This window comes from Quercus lobata, chromosome 2 (assembly GCF_001633185.2).
Source record: "Quercus lobata isolate SW786 chromosome 2, ValleyOak3.0 Primary Assembly, whole genome shotgun sequence".
Classification (NCBI taxonomy): Eukaryota; Viridiplantae; Streptophyta; class Magnoliopsida; order Fagales; family Fagaceae; genus Quercus; species Quercus lobata.
In genome coordinates this window covers 1801090-1817229 of record NC_044905.1, presented here as the reverse complement: position 1 = coordinate 1817229, position 16140 = coordinate 1801090, and the positions used below count along the sequence as shown (strand labels likewise).

General features: G+C 37.4%; 1 protein-coding gene across 1 annotated transcript; it reads right to left on the bottom strand.

The window, feature by feature from the left end:
• Window positions 1-3104: 3104 nt before the first annotated feature.
• On the bottom strand, window positions 3105-9018 carry LOC115972755 (vacuolar protein sorting-associated protein 32 homolog 2-like). The gene is made up of 7 exons (XM_031093015.1): window positions 8583-9018; window positions 6948-7047; window positions 5269-5354; window positions 5001-5092; window positions 4674-4788; window positions 4395-4589; window positions 3105-3422 (listed from the first exon to the last, which is right to left on the bottom strand). The coding sequence occupies exons 1-6, from the start codon at window positions 8652-8654 to the stop codon at window positions 4398-4400; spliced, it is 657 nt and encodes a 218-aa protein (XP_030948875.1). The 5' UTR covers window positions 8655-9018; the 3' UTR covers window positions 3105-3422; window positions 4395-4397.
• Window positions 9019-16140: the final 7122 nt, after the last annotated feature.

Sequence of the window (16140 nt, the reverse complement as noted above, 5' to 3'; positions counted from 1 at the left end):
ACAAATTATGTAGTAAAATGCCCTTATTTTGAAACTATTTAGCAAAATGTTCCTATTTTTGAAACTAGATTTTAACAAAATCGAGTTACAGCTGAAACTCGACATTAGTAATGTCGAGTTCTATGCATATTTTGCCACTTAAATTTTTTTAAAAAATTAAATGAAACTCAATATTACTAATATCGAGTTCCACTTAAAAATATTCATATAACTCGATTTTGAGGATATCGAATTTTCCACATAACTCGATTTTGTTAAAATCGAGTTTAAAAAACACAAGTATTTTACTAAATAGTTTCAAAATAGAAGCATTTTGCTGTGTAATTTGTAAATTATAGGCAAATGCCCATTCCCCCCTAACTCCTATCGTCAGAATTTTCTTCCAATTTAAAGAGAAAGTAAAAAATAAAAAATAAAAAATTATTTAGTAGAAATTTGAATTTTTCGTAAAATTTGACAAAAATCCTAATGATAAAAGAGCAAAATGTTTATTATCAATAGTTATTTCGGGGGCATTTCTTAGCTTTGTAGTTTAGAGAGGATATTGCAACTGCTCTAGGGGGGGAGTGCAATTTGTGTTATTTTAATATATTTATAATCCACAATTTGTGTTATTTTAATATATTTATAATGCCCTTTTGTTAGTTAAGAATAAAAATAAAAAAATCTTTATGTTAAATAAGAAAGGTAAATGAACAATTTAAGTGACATAATATGAAAAGAATAATAACAATGAAGAAATAAAAGGTACCCAATAGGCATAACCGCACAGTTATTCACATATTGAATAACTTTTATTAGTGGGTTCCAGACTTCTAGTTAGCTTAATTAATAAAGTCTCTGATGGTTAAATAAGAGATCTAGAGTTTAATCTCCGTCTACACCAAATACCGATTAGTGTTTTGGTTTGATAATAAAGAGTTATCAACAATAATGAACACCATAGGTTGAAACTCTCTAAAAAAAAAAACTTTTATTATATACATATATTGCTTTGTATGACCAATATTTGTTAAATACCACATTACCATGGCATTGCACAGGACATTTAATTCAAATACTATGCTGCTCACAATTCTCCTACTCGATTAGTTGAATATAATGTATCATAAAATGTCTTCAAATATGATCCTTTTAAAAAAAATTAATACTTAATAGACATTTATTTGAAAAGTCAATATAGGATCTGTTTGGATACTGCTTATTTGCTGAAAACTGAAAATCTATTGCTGAAAACACTATAGTAAAATATTTTTAAAAAGGCAAAACACTATTCATGTGTTTTTGCGCTTTGACTGGTCCATGAACAGTGCCATGGGACTAGTAAAAAAAATGCAAACGTGAACGTGGGGCTAGAAACGTGCTTTCCAAACACACACATAATGCCTTAAAATATGATCTTTTTTTAAAAAAAATTAATACTTAATAAACATTTATTTGAAAAGTCGGTAGTCTTTTTTATTTGAAAGACAATATATTAAACAATGTTCTCTTAAAAAATTAGATTTTCTAGACATGAGAGAGTAGGACTAGAATAGTATAATTTTAACAGTGACTGATTACAAGAAGCCACCATTGAGCAAATTCTAATTAATTTAAGTTCTTCCTTACAAATTCTTTAATTTATCCTTATATAATATATATATATATATATGATTGGATTCAAGTTACACCTGATGTAATTCTAAACAATGTTACATCACCAAATAACTTATTATTGAATTCATATTTTGATAATCAAACCGTTGAATTACATGTTCTATATGTTTTTAATATGCATGCCAATTTTCATGCCAATCGGATTATCTTTCGATTCACAAACTCATTTTTTATGCATTATTTTATACTACAAAGACTTGAATTTAAACTATTAATTGATGATATGGTTATTAATCTTGATTATCTTGAAATTTTGTAAGCATAGAAAATATACGAAGATAATGTAATATATTGATGGATTTGTCAAAATTTGCGTCCAATTAAAAAATATTAAGTGATATAACATTACTTAAAGTTACACCAAGTATAACCCGAACCCAATTCATATATATATATATATATATATACAGACACACACATCAATTATCTCAAACTTTCTTGTATATCGCAGTTAGCCGCTACTTAAAAAAGTAAAATTTCGATACTAACTATGGAACTTAATAGGAGCACTTGAGTATATTGCCGAGTGCTGACAATAAGTTATAAGAGGACTTAATCCAAATGAGATTGAAGTGATTGGTGGAGCGGGGGTGGTAGATACTAAAGACGAGAGTAATCAAAGAGAACAAAATTGAAAGGGGGCCTTCAGAACAAGTACCAGAGATGTTCTAAATGACAAACACCAGACTTAATTGACAATGCTATTTTTTTTCTTTTTTTTTAAAGTAAATTTTGAACTCAATGAGATGAAAACGGTATATTTAAAGTTGCTCATATGTTGAGCAATCGAAACTCTGCGAATTTCTATCTTGTATTATAAAAAATAAAATAAAATAAAAACTCTGCGAATTTATTATGATTTGCGACCATTTGGAATTAGTTGATTTTTGAACTTTCAAAAATGGAATTATTTGAGAACACTTTACCTTAAAAAATGAAGTTCTTTCTTTAAATAATAATAAATAAATAAATAATAAAAAACTAAAATACACTTTTGACCTTTAAAGTTTAGGGCTGTTTTTATTTTAACCATTTACATTTCAAAATTTTTAAGTTAGTCCTCATTGTTTGAAGCTGTTTTTATATTGGCGCTACCGTCATCCATTTCTGTTTATAATATAATCGTTAAGCAGCCTTCATATTTAACTATTTCATGCAATATCAGCTCTAAAATGTTATGGATTGCAGACATTTCATTGCTATTTGAAGAAAAACTTATTACTCCATAGTTAGATTACTAACAAAAATGGACTGTATGGCTATTAACAAAAATGAATTTAACATTAAGGGCTAAAATGAAAATTTTGACACGTAGAATACCAAAATATAAACAATCCCAAACTTTAAGGGTCAAAACTCAAAAGTGTACTTTAATCTTAATAAGCCAAAACAAAGACTACATGGAATAATTAAAAAAAGGGGGGGGGGGGGGGGGGGACCAAACCTCCCAAACTCCATGATTTTGGCAATTAAAGCAATAAGGAAAGCTTTGTACATGCCATGACACACTATTTATTTCTTAAATATATGAAATATGTCACAACCCTACGAGAATATAATTTTTGATAGGAATCTGCCACATTTGTTCTGAAAACAACGAGGTAAACTACAAATTATAGATAGAACCTGATATACTTTAAGCCATATACACAAACAGTAGATAAGGAGAATTTCTCGATTTCTCTTGTGGAAATGTAGCCTCAAGCCTCAATTATGCAGCAGCTTCAACCTTTAAATGATATTCACCCACTTTGCAATACCAACTGCAAAGATGGCAACATGACAGTCATATAATATGGACTGGAGTGCCCAAACAAGCATCTGTACAACTACCTAAAAATTTTCAGATACATCACCAACTCTCAAAACCAATTACTTGCACCTCGATCCCAGGTACTAATATGGGACTATTCTTTTTTAAGTGGAGACTAATCTGAAAGATAAAATTTATTCAATTTGATTTACAATCAATTCACGTATATAACTTAAATCACTGTGTTAGTTGACTAGCATTGAAAAAAAAAGTTGAACATAGATTTGAGGTGGAGTAAGCCAACACCAAAATCACCAAAATTTAGGAGCAACGGAGCTCAATCTAGGCAAGAAAAAGCTTAACTAAACCTCATTCAAATACCAGTTAACCAAGGAAAAGAAGTTTCTTTCAAGGCAGCGCTGGAAGTTTCAGAGGTCACTTATGCAATATTGCTTGTTTGACCTTGTAATCAGCGTTTCAGCACATGTTTCATAGACATAAAAGGCCCTCACATTATAAATATGTGTGTGTGTGTGTGTGTGTGTGTGAATTCATTGAAGTGCTTTCAAAAACATGATTTCTCTGATTTGAAAAACATAAATATGTCGACCACATCTATTATTCATGCTATTTGCAAGGAGTCTTTCTCACGTTGCAATGAGAAGCATTCATTCATGTCATAGAAAAAGCAAGTTTGCCTCAACTTCTATGCTAAGAAATAAACAAATTTTATTGGCTTCAATAATGATACCACTCTAAAAGAGAAGATCTATGCTTTAACATGATATTGTTTCCATGAAGTGTGTAAAGACCCAAATTGAACAGCAGCTAATAAAAATTGTGTGTGTGTATATATATATATATTTCTAGGTTCCAATAGAAACTTATTCCATGAAAATTAAGTGAATCACTACTTCACTGATGAAAACAAAGGATCACATTGGCAAAATAAAAGATCAGCTTAAGACAATGAGTAAATGACCTCTTAGAGTGCCATCTCTGCCTGTAATGCAGCAAGCTCATCTTCCTCAGCTTTGTTCTTCTGAGCAACAGGGCGGGTTGGTTGCCTGCCTGCCGGGACATTGACTGGAGCTGCAGGAGCAGTAGTAGCAGGCTGAAGAAGCTGTTCCTCCAACTCAGCTCCTTCCAGTTCTTCAAGTTCGGCTTCCAATTCATCCTGAAAAAGTGAAGTCGAATAGTTCAAACTTCTCAATTCACAAAATACATAGAATGGATATAACAACTAAACTTGAAAACATGCCTCATCAAAATCAGCTGCTGCACCAATGGGTGCTGACAGTGCCTCCTGAATCTGTTTCATGTTCTCAGTCTGCTCATTGATCTCATCCATTGTTTTGTCCACATCATCAATATTCCTATATAATAAAATGTCACATCAGACACAAATGGGGCAGAATGAAATAAGATGTTGCATTTCAAATGAATTTGTGTAGGCTAACATAATTTACGGAAAACACAAAAAGTAGTTTTGTACTTAATTGGATTCAAATCATTGTCCATAATTGCAGTGATGGACCAGCAATACTAAATTGTGCTGAATAGTGAATTCTATTGAGAGGCCACTTACGTTGCCTTGTGCATTTGCTTCATGGCAGCTGCTCCAGTTCTCAATGCATCAACAGTTTCTGTTGTAGCTTTAGCACCTTCCAACAATATCATCTGAAACCCAAACCCAAAAGATATTCATTTTGAAATAAGGTCCTCAAAAATATATATCACAAAATTTAAATTTAAATTTAAAAAAAGAAGGGCCCTCACAGTGTGTTCTCACAACCTAAATTTGATTAAATTAATTTATTTTTTGGTGAGTACATTTTAAAACATTACAACAGTACCTGATCATGAATGCGCAATTGGAAATTTCCAAGCTGTTCAATTTGCTGTTCGTAAAGCTTCTTCTTCTTTAAACACTGTATTGCAGCTGAAAAACAGCAATAAGGCATAAAATAGCATTCAGAACCAATGAAAAAAGTGCAAGGATTGTGCAATAAATCTTCAAAAATTAATGACCAAAACAGGAAATAATTTCATAAAATCAAACAATTTGTCTCTCCTAAGACCAAAAGGGCAACAGAAAGCAGAAGCAACATAATATAAGATCCTTATCAACAAATCATACAGTTAGGAACATCCATTATGGTTTCCCACCTAAAGCAAATTATCATCCTTAGGAGATAATTGAAAACCTACAAAACAAGAATTTAGAGAGAAAAATATTAAGGAGAAGAAAATGAGAGAGTTTTCAATACAACAATAGAGTCTTAGTCCTAAATTTTCAGGGGTCGGCACTCGGCTATGGATCCTCAACAAGATTAGTTAGGGTTGGCCACATGTATTCTATTCCTCCTTTCTATTCTATCAAAGGCTATAACCTTTGTTACCTCCTAATTGACTTGTCATTTTTAACTATTTCTACTAATGTTATTTTTTTTCTTCCTCTACTTTTTTCATTCCCTCAACTTGAATCAACTCACTCTTTCTTAACAGTGCACTAATTGCTCTCCTCTACACATGACTAAAACCATCATCTTTTCATCAATAGGGACCACCCCTATCTTTAAGCTAATTAGCAATTTCTTCATTTTGAATATTATATTTCCATGTATTTCCACTTATCCATCTTAAAAATCTCATTTCAACTACACTCATTTTATGAATATGTTACTTCTTAACAGCCTAACATTTAATACCATAAAGCATAGCTGGTCTTATAGCAATCTCATAAAATTTTCCCTTTAACTTAACAGGCACACTTCTCTACTTCATCCACCCTGTTCATATCCTATGATTCACAGCTTTTCGATCTCTCCATCTTTATAAAATAAAGATCCAAGATATCGAAAGCTCTCACTCTTTTGTATCTCTTGACCATCAAGTTTTACCGCTCCTTCCTCAGTTCATCTCTATTTCAACTTTTACTAAACTTACATTCCATGTGCAAAATTGTTGGCTTAATGCAACACGTAGAAATCAACTAACTACAGATCTTTAGCAAATTCTGCAACCGTGCAGAAGTTTTGATGTCCTAACACTTTGTTTTTGTTTTGACAAGTGCTGTCCTAACTGATTTGTCACTATGATCACAAACAATAATCATCTTTACAATACATTCCATTGCAGAAAATATTCCACTAAAGATAATCAATAATCAGTATAATGGAGAACCAAGCTGCATGAATTATTGGTTTAAGGGGCATTTTAACATGTGAGTAACTACATCCTGTAACCAACAGCAACTTAATACACATCTGCCAAAAGTAAGTATGGGGTCATCAAAAAAATAATTATGCAGCATAAACAAGAAGATCATACTGGCCTTTATATTCTGGAATAATGGCATTTCCATAAAGAACCTAAATGCCCCAAAATATGAAATACATATGAAACAAGCAACCATGTCAAAGCAACGAAGTATGTAACTGCACTTTCTATTAGCAACAGAGGCACAATATATAAAGATCTGAAAGAACCCCTAAAAATGCATTTCTTTTCATGAGTAGTTATGTGATCTAACCCTTCTTGTTCTTTGCTCTAGTAAATTCCTTAGCCTTTTCAACCTCTGCAGAAGCCTTCTTCAAAAGGACATTCTCCTTTTTCTCTAGCATTTCAAGTGTCTGCACATTGTAAAAACAGAAACTTAGCAAAGAAGTTTGATTTAATTAAAATAGAAACTACAGCAAACAGAAACAAGAGAGAGGATAGGGGTCAATTATCATTATATGGCGCAAACTAATAACCGGGGGGTGGCAAATAAAACACACATAAACACAGTAGGCCATTAGTGGGGTTTTTTTTTTTGGGTCTCACACACGTCGCAATTCAACTAGTCCTGGGTCAACTACAGGATCCTTTTACACCACTTGGTCTTATCTAGGGTCATGTCTCTACTAACTCTCTGACAATATGTGTGTGTCTATATTCATCTGTGGTGGAGCACAGTTAAGAGAGATGAAGGTGGTGGCAAACGTGAATAATCAACTCAATCCATAAGTGAATTTTCATGGTTAACACATAGAGGAAATGGTTTTGTGGACTACTTCATCCACTAGCTTCACTAAATCACTCCCTTACTCTATTAAACATATAGACTAGGGCTTTGCAAGAAGCTACGCCAAAAATGCTTCACTTATTAGTATAAATATATATCTGAACTGAATTCTATCTGCATGTAACACACTTTCCAGTTTACTTTGATTCTTAAAAAGAGAGAGAGAACAAGCATAGGAGATAATATACAATTCTATTATTTGCAAAGAGCAAAAACCAACCAGAACAACACACCAATGGACAACAAAACATAAAACAATAAGCCATTGAAGCTATTTAGATTTCTCAGAGCTGGTGCAAACCATGTCAAACCCTACTTTGAATTTGGAAGTGCGAAGTGTTTAATTAGCCCCCAAGCCACCCAAAATTTATGCTTTCAGTCTTTCACCACCCTTTACACTTCCAATACTCAAACCCCAAAAGTTTGCCCAAGAGATTAACATGCAATCTTCCCAAAGTTTAATATCAGTAAACAATAGTCTTATGCTTTATCAAACATCAACGGATATATAGCCACGATGGGAAAATTCACATAACCGAACAACCCACCAAACCCCTAGGGAAGACATAAAAAAGAAGAAGCCCATAGCTGCTTGTAAAAGGCAGCCAATTGATGAGAATGAGTAGCAACAAATGCTCTTCCACCAATAATGTTTGCAAACCATATAAATCAACTAAACAACAACAAACAATCTAATCTTAGTCCCAAAATTTTGCAGTTGGCTAAGGATCCTTACATGTGTGTGTGTATATATATATATATATATATTTTGTCATTCCATTCAACCCAAAGAACCATATAATCGAGTAAATCACTATAATTTTCATATTAGCACAACCTAAAGTTTTCATATTCCTATATTTCCAATAAAAAAAAAAAAGTATTAAAAAACAAATTCAATGATTCCAACAATCAAAATTTCTAATCTTTCTTACTTGACAATAATCAAGTCCTAATGTAAATTCAGTCATAACATGCACCTAAGCATCAATTTCTAATATAAGATATAACTCTCATACAAATCCCCATAAATTAAATAAAAATAAATAAATAAATAAACTTCAATTAAAAACAAAAGGTAAAGAATTATCTAAATCAAACCTCGTTTAACTTGTCCAACGTTGTTAAGGCGTTGGTTTCCTGCTTAGGCTTTCCGAACATTCGCTGAAACATGATTGATCTGTTTCGGTGCTTAGAAAACACTCTCTGATTTCTGAAAACAACAAAATCAGAAACAATTTAAAACCCAGCAACAATACCAAAAATCAAACAGGTTGATCAGTGATTTGTGACCGATCAAGAACACGGAAGGAATGGTAGAAATTTGTGGGGGTTCAAAGCTTCGAAGTGAGAAAGGTGTCGATATGGGAGAGACTTGGCGTGGGTGGGTAAGACTGGTATTATCGAAGAAAGAGGTGGGTGGGTTTTGGTGACGGGCTGTGAAGGGAGTTAATGTCACGGACGAGTCTTTGTTGAGTGTCGGAAGATATGTAAGAGAACTTTGTTTTGTTAATGTTGGTTTTGTGTGTTGTTGCTTGTTTGTCTTGTTGGGGAAAAAGACTAATAGTCACGTTAGCATTGACGTTATATATAGTCCTTCGTCAATGGTAAAGTCATATTTTTCGGTTTTTAAATGTTATATAATGCGGTTGTGGCTTGTGTCCAGTGGAAATTGTGTCCATATAATGCTATGTCATGCTCATAGCGAGGTGTTTTTTTTTTTTTTTTTTTGAGAATCAAGTCAATACTTCTTATTGATCAAGGAATGCTGTCATGAATTACAAGTTGTTGCACATCACTAGAGATGTCATTTGACCAAAAATGGGGACAAGGTATACGTTTAGATGCCTTAGCCAGTTTGTCAGCTACGGCATTCCCTTGTCTTTTTACGTGAACAAAAGTTGCTGATACAAAATTCAAAGCCAAAGCTTTAAAATCATCCAGAATGTGACCAAATGAGCTAAAACATGGAGAAGTCGAGTTGATAGCAGTTGTGATTGTTTCAGAATCCCCTTCAAACACCATTTCTTCGAGCCTACGCTCTAGAGCGAACCTTATGGTTGCTCTACAGGCCATGGCTTCGACCTCTTCCACAATTTTAGGCAGCACTATTCTGTCCGAGAGAGCTCCATAAACCTTTCCTTCAACGTCACTAATCACTACTCCAATTCCCGTCTGCCGAATTTCTGTAAACAGGGCCCATCATAATTGACTTTATGCTGTGAACTTTGGGGCGGGTACCATTGTGTTGCACCTGGGGTCATAAGCTCGGGTATAGGTGGCTCTTGTGCTAGTTGGTATTCATTTAATCTATCACACATGTCCTGGTACAGCTTATTAAAAGGAAGGGAAGATGCCTGCATTCTTGTAGCATTTCTTTTATTCCATATACTCTAGTCAAGGAAAGCGAACCGTTCAGCCAAATTTGGTTCCTCTAAATTTGTAATACCAATCCACAGATCTCTAAAATCCACAAAACGCATGGAGAGTTGATTTCTTAGGATTTCTTTTTCCCACCAGACCTCCTTTAGTACTTGCCAACCCCACAAGGCATGAACAAAGTCCTCAACTTCCTCATTGCACCATTCGCATAGTGCATTCCGTGTGACATTCCTGACCAATAGATTCTTCCTGGTGGGTAGTGATTCACGGCAAGCTCTCCAAAGAAAGTGCTTGATATTGTTTGGTACACTCAAGGACTGAATTCTTCTCCAACAACTGGTTTAGGCCGAAGTATCTGATATGCCAGGACTGGAAGTTTCATGCTTAGATGTTAGCATTTTGTACGCACTCTTTGTCGTGTATCTACCTGAATTTGTACCAGCCCAAATGAGTAGGTCAGGGACCTGATTTGAGCTTAGAGGAATTCGCAGTATTTGTTGAGCTTCATGGGGAAGGAATTCATGGGCTACCTATTCTTTTATCCACCTAAGGCCATCTTCATCAATAAGAGCACATACCTTTGCATTCATAGGGAGGTTTTTTGTGGAAAGATGATGTGTTTGGTTGACATATCAGGTAGCCACTTATCACCCCTAACCTGCACTTGTGTACCATCCCCAATCCGCCAATATGCCCCTTGCTTGACCACCTCCCTCGACTTGAGAATGCTTTGCCATGCGTATGAACCATTAGTTTTTACCCCATTATCAAGAACCGAGCACATTGGGAAGAACCTTGCTTTGAATACTTTATAGAGCATGGAATTGGTGTTATGAACTTGATATCGCTCCGAATCAGTAAGGTGGATGGCCTGCAAGGAAGGAAACGCAATCAAAGAGGAGACCGGAGAAGACCGGTCGAACCCCCTCCGATGGAGAAGTTAGTTTTGTAGAGAAGGAAGTTCCAAGTATTTTGGAAAATTGTCTGAGTGAGAATCTTACCTCTGTCGGGTTCAGACCGGTCCCTTATATAGGAGGCCTGGGACGGTTACTTGTCCAATAACCGTCCCAGGATTTGTGGAAACCAACAACTCCGGAGTTAACTACCTCAACGGATATAAAATTGCAACCGCTAATGGAAGTTAATTTATTCGAAGGGTTTGTTGAGATAGTTGTGGGTTTAGTTGAAAGTCTAAGTGTTGAGCTTCCGTCCGTCTAGCGTAGGATGGTTTGGTTCGTCCAAGGATATCTAATGATTGATCATGGACGAACTTAATGGACGATCATGTCTTTCATGGAGGACAGTAAATGCAGTGGTGCTATTATTCATGGACGCTTCCTCCTCTTCTTCTGGATAAACTCTGGGATCGACCTGCGTTGTAGGCTCTGGACGATCATTTTGGACGAGCTGGAGATGGAGTTATTTTTCGCTTCTCTATCAGTTGCCCCTTTGTTCAAAGGGTCGTCCAGGACATTGTCGTGATTTCAACAAAATTTCGCTTTTTCGTACGCCACGTGTCACGAAACCGTTGGTTGGCCAGTCGCGTCGATCTCGTTTCCCAAAGGGATCGCCACGTGTCAATCTCTGAGTGGTGAGTGTCGCTTCGTTGACCCTGTTGCTGGGGCCTATAAATAGCGCATTCTCTTTCATGCCCTTCACTTTTTCCTCATTCTCTCTTCTGCCAACTCGTCCGAGATTCTCGTCTAGCTCTCGTCCTAGTTTCATCAGGTATTTCCTCTTTCTTTTTTTTCTTTTTAGGCTCTCATTTTAAGTCCTCTACATTTCAACCATGCCTTCATCTTCTAGTCTAGAGAGAGAGATAGACGACTACCAGGACGGTTCTTCTGAGAGTAATGGTAGTGTAGATAGTTCGTCCTGTAGTGACTCCTCAGACGAGCATTACTCGTCTGGGGTTCCTGGCATTCCCTTAGAGGAATTTCAGGAACAACGACGTAGGGCGGCTTCTGGATCTGGGGCTAGCTCGTCCAGACAGCCATCAAGTCCTCCTCAAGACGAGGAAGAGGACGAAGATGTAATATATAGTTGTGCCCCAGAGGTAGCATCCACCTTAGACGGTGCTAAGTTAAAAACTCTTGTAGATAGATACCAAATCCCTAAAGAGCTTAACCCTCGTCTACCCCAGCCTGGAGAATGGTGTTGTTCCCCTTCCTCTGGCTTAGGGGTATACGCTTCTTACCTATTAGCTGGCCTTAGGTTTCCCTTAAACTCTTTCTGCAGAGACCTCTTCCAAAGGTTGGGTATTGGGCCAAACCAGCTCAACCCCAATGGTTGGAGGACGATAGTTGCCATGCAAATATTATGGCGTGAGGCGTTGGAAGGGAACCGTCCAATTACAGTGGACGAGTTCCTTTACTGTTATAAGCCCTCAGAGATCAAAAAATCTGCTGGGTTCTACCAGTTCTCGTCCAGAGGTTCATATTACAGTTTAATAACGGGCCGTAGTTCGTCTGACCGGCTTTGGAAAAAAGAATTTTTTATTATTTCTGGAAATTGGGCTGGGGACCCAGCTGATGTGGGTGTTCCCCTCTTCCCTCCTTTTACCAGCCCTCTAGGTCGTCTTCGTCCTGAGGGTATGTTTTTCTTTCCATTTTATCTTGTTTGTCCTTCAAAAAATTTTTATCTGTCACTCGTCTAACCTTTTATCTTGGTGATGCAGCTGTCGTTCGTCCACGTTTGGATAAGCTTCTCTTGGATCAGATAGAAGTGGTTCGCACTTTTCCAGGAAGGACTTTCCACGACTTGGTTACTTTTTCTCGTCTAGCAACTTGGGGACTCGGTCCAACTCCTACTGCTGAGAATTTAAGTCACGAGGAGCTCACTCGTCGAAGTAAGTGATCGTCCACTGTTTCAGCTTTCCTTTCCCTTCTTTTTTTATTTTTATTTTTTATTATATATATATATATTAAATTTCCTCACCATAGGAATAAGCACGATGAGGGAAAACAAGGAGAAAACAGTGGCTAGCGGGGACGAGGATGTTGCTGCCCCTACTGCTAAAGTGGCTTCTGTCCAGGCTGGGAAGAGGAAGTCTAAATCAATCTCGAGTACTGTGGATCTGGACGACCTCCCCAGTCGTCGTGGCCACAAAAAACAAAAACCAAGGACTTCCCTTCCAAAGGTTCCCAAGTTCGTGCCACCAACAGTGAACTTGGACGAGCCTGTGGTGGACGTGGAGCCCGTCCAAACGGTTCATCCTGTTCCGTCTGATCCTCCCCCTGCTCCCAAAACTTCTCAAAAGCTTGGCCTGTCTGAGTCTTCTGATCGTCCCTCTAATTTGGTTCTGGACGAGGGTTATGCATGGAGGACGTTCAAAGGGATCGTCACTGATTATGAGGTTAACGAATGTTACAACATGTCAGTGAAGGAGTTTGAGCGTTCTGGCATCCATGACCTTTTCAAGGTAAGTTTCTTCCTCGTCCTAGTGTGTAGACATTTAATTTTGAATGAAATGTCTAACTCCTTTTCGTCCAAATGCAGGCTATGTCAAAGTTTTATACAGCGACCTGCCAGGCCAAGGAACTTGCTTCAGAGGCCAAGACAGCCAAGGATAAGGCTAAGGAGCTGGGCCATGAGGTTCTGCTCAAGAAGGGGGAGGTCATTAGGTTGACAGAGGATTTTAATCGTCTGCTCGGAAGCGAGACGAAGTTGAAGAACGAAGTGGAGGAGCTCAAAGCTGACAACTTAGAGAAGGATACCCGCATCGTCCATCTCGAGGGACAAGTTTCAGAGCTTACCTCGTCCTTGGAGAAGGCACGTGAGGAAGCAGTTGCTGCCTTTAAGAAATCTGACGAGTATAAGAATCGTCTAGACAGTCATTATGCAGCTGGGTATGAAGACTTCCGTGCTGATGCCAAAGAGGCGTATCCTGATTTGGACTTCAACTCGTTCAAGCTTCCTCTTGCTACAGAGAGTTCCGTGTTGCAGACGAGTTCCGAGGACGTCAACATCATGGACGATGCTAACACTGAAGTTATTCAGGACGACCCCAAGACGAGCTCGCCCAAGTGAAATCTATTTCCTTAGAAAATTTACTTTTATTTGCCTTTTCATAGAAGTGCCTGTTGTTTTGGGCTTTTTACTTCTTTTTCTTTTTTAAAGTTCATGCAAGTACAATCATCTCGTCCAGGATTATGGACGAGTTTTATATACATTTTCATATTCAAAACTGAAGGGGTTTTTGGACGTTGGTCGTCCACCCTTTGAATTTCATGAAAGAAATGAATACTTCTATTTTTACTTCCATTGTGTTTGAATATACATGTTTCCTGCTTTATGTATGAAATTTTTATTTTCATCAGCAGTGTAAATTTTTATTTTCATCAGCAGTGTGGTTCGTCCATCTAGGAATTCAGTTCACCTCGTCTTGGGCATGTGGGTGAATTTTATTACATCACCAAGATACAGTAAATTGATTCCTTTTGGCTAAATTTTTCATCATTCCAAAATTATGGACGATCATTTTGCCGTCCTTGATGATTAGGCTTTTTAGCGTTTTCTCGTCCAATGTAATGGATTGTTAAGCTAGTTTTGAGGTCTTTGCTCGTCCGTGTCTCGGATGAACACTTTTGGGAATTCACCTCGTCTTGAGGTCTAGACGAGTATGCCCTTTTCATCTCGTCCCATGTTCTGGACGGATGGACCTTTGTTTCATTTTCAGGTTAGGTTTCATCTCGTCCTATGTTCTGGACGGACGGACCTTGGCTTAATTTTCAGTTTAGGTTTTACCTCGTCCTGAATTATGGACGGATGTACCTTTGCTTAATTTTCAGTTTAGGTTTCATCTCGTCCAGGATTATGGACGGATGTACCTTTTCATCTTTCCTTTGGAGGAAGGCTTATGGACGATATATCCTTGCGTTCAAGGATTTCATTCGTCCATGCTTGCTTTCTTTTTGCGGATCAATCTGAATGAACATTTAAGGATTCCAATAATATACTTGAAAACAATATATATATATTTGAAAATCCAAACTTATGTAATCATTCGTCCACAGGCATGGCACATGCTCATGAGCTAGTGCCTTATTGAATTAAAAATACAAACCAATTCATCCATGAATAGCACAAAAAGTGAAAACACTAATGTACTTTCTAGAGGATTATTAAAATACTTAAAAACACTTAATAGTAGTACGCTTTTGCTCGTCCAGATATCTCGTCCAAGGACACTGGTGAAGAGTCAGCACTTATTGATGGTACTTCCTGAGGTGTTCAACATTCCAAGGGTGTTCCAGCCTCCGCCCATCCAAAGCTTCCAAATAGTAGGATCCTTGCCTTTTGCAGTTGATAACCCTATAAGGTCCTTCCCAATTTGGGCCAAGTTTCCCGTAGGCCGGGTTTCTTATTGCCAAGGTAACCTTCTTCAAGACGAGATCCCCGATGTTGAAACGCCTAGGCTTTACCATAGCGTCATATTGTCTTGCCATGAGATTTTTGTACCTTGCTGTCCTCTGTTCTGCATCCATCCTGACTTCGTCCATAAGGTCAAGGTTAAGACGGAGTTGTTCCTCGTTTTCTTCAGTTTGATACTTCCTCACCCTGTGGCTCGTCATGTGTACTTCTGCTGGTATAACTGCCTCGCTTCCGTAGGCTAGTTTAAAAGGAGTTTCCCCTGTTGGAGTTCTCGCTGTTGTTCTATAAGCCCATAAAACACCTGGTAATTCATCCGGCCATATTCCCTTTGCCCCTTCGAGCCGAGTCTTGATGATCTTCAACAAGGATCGGTTCGCTACTTCTGCCTGGCCATTGGCCTGTGGGTGGGAAGGTGAGGAGTAATGGTTCTTCAAGAGGCGCCAACTGATATCGCTCCGAATCAGTAAGGTGGATGGCCTGCAAGGAAGGAAACGCAATCAAAGAGGAGACCGGAGAAGACCGGTCGAACCCCCTCCGATGGAGAAGTTAGTTTTGTAGAGAAGGAAGTTCCAAGTATTTTGGAAAATTGTCTGAGTGAGAATCTTACCTCTGTCGGGTTCAGACCGGTCCCTTATATAGGAGGCCTGGGACGGTTACTTGTCCAATAACCGTCCCAGGATTTGTGGAAACCAACAACTCCGGAGTTAACTACCTCAACGGATATAAAATTGCAACCGCTAATGGAAGTTAATTTATTCGAAGGGTTTGTTGAGATAGTTGTGGGTTTAGTTGAAAGTCTAAGTGTTGAGCTTCCGTCCGTCTAGCGTAGGACGGTTTGGTTCGTCCAAGGATATCTAATGATTGATCATGGACGAACGTAATGGACGATCATGTCTTTCATGGA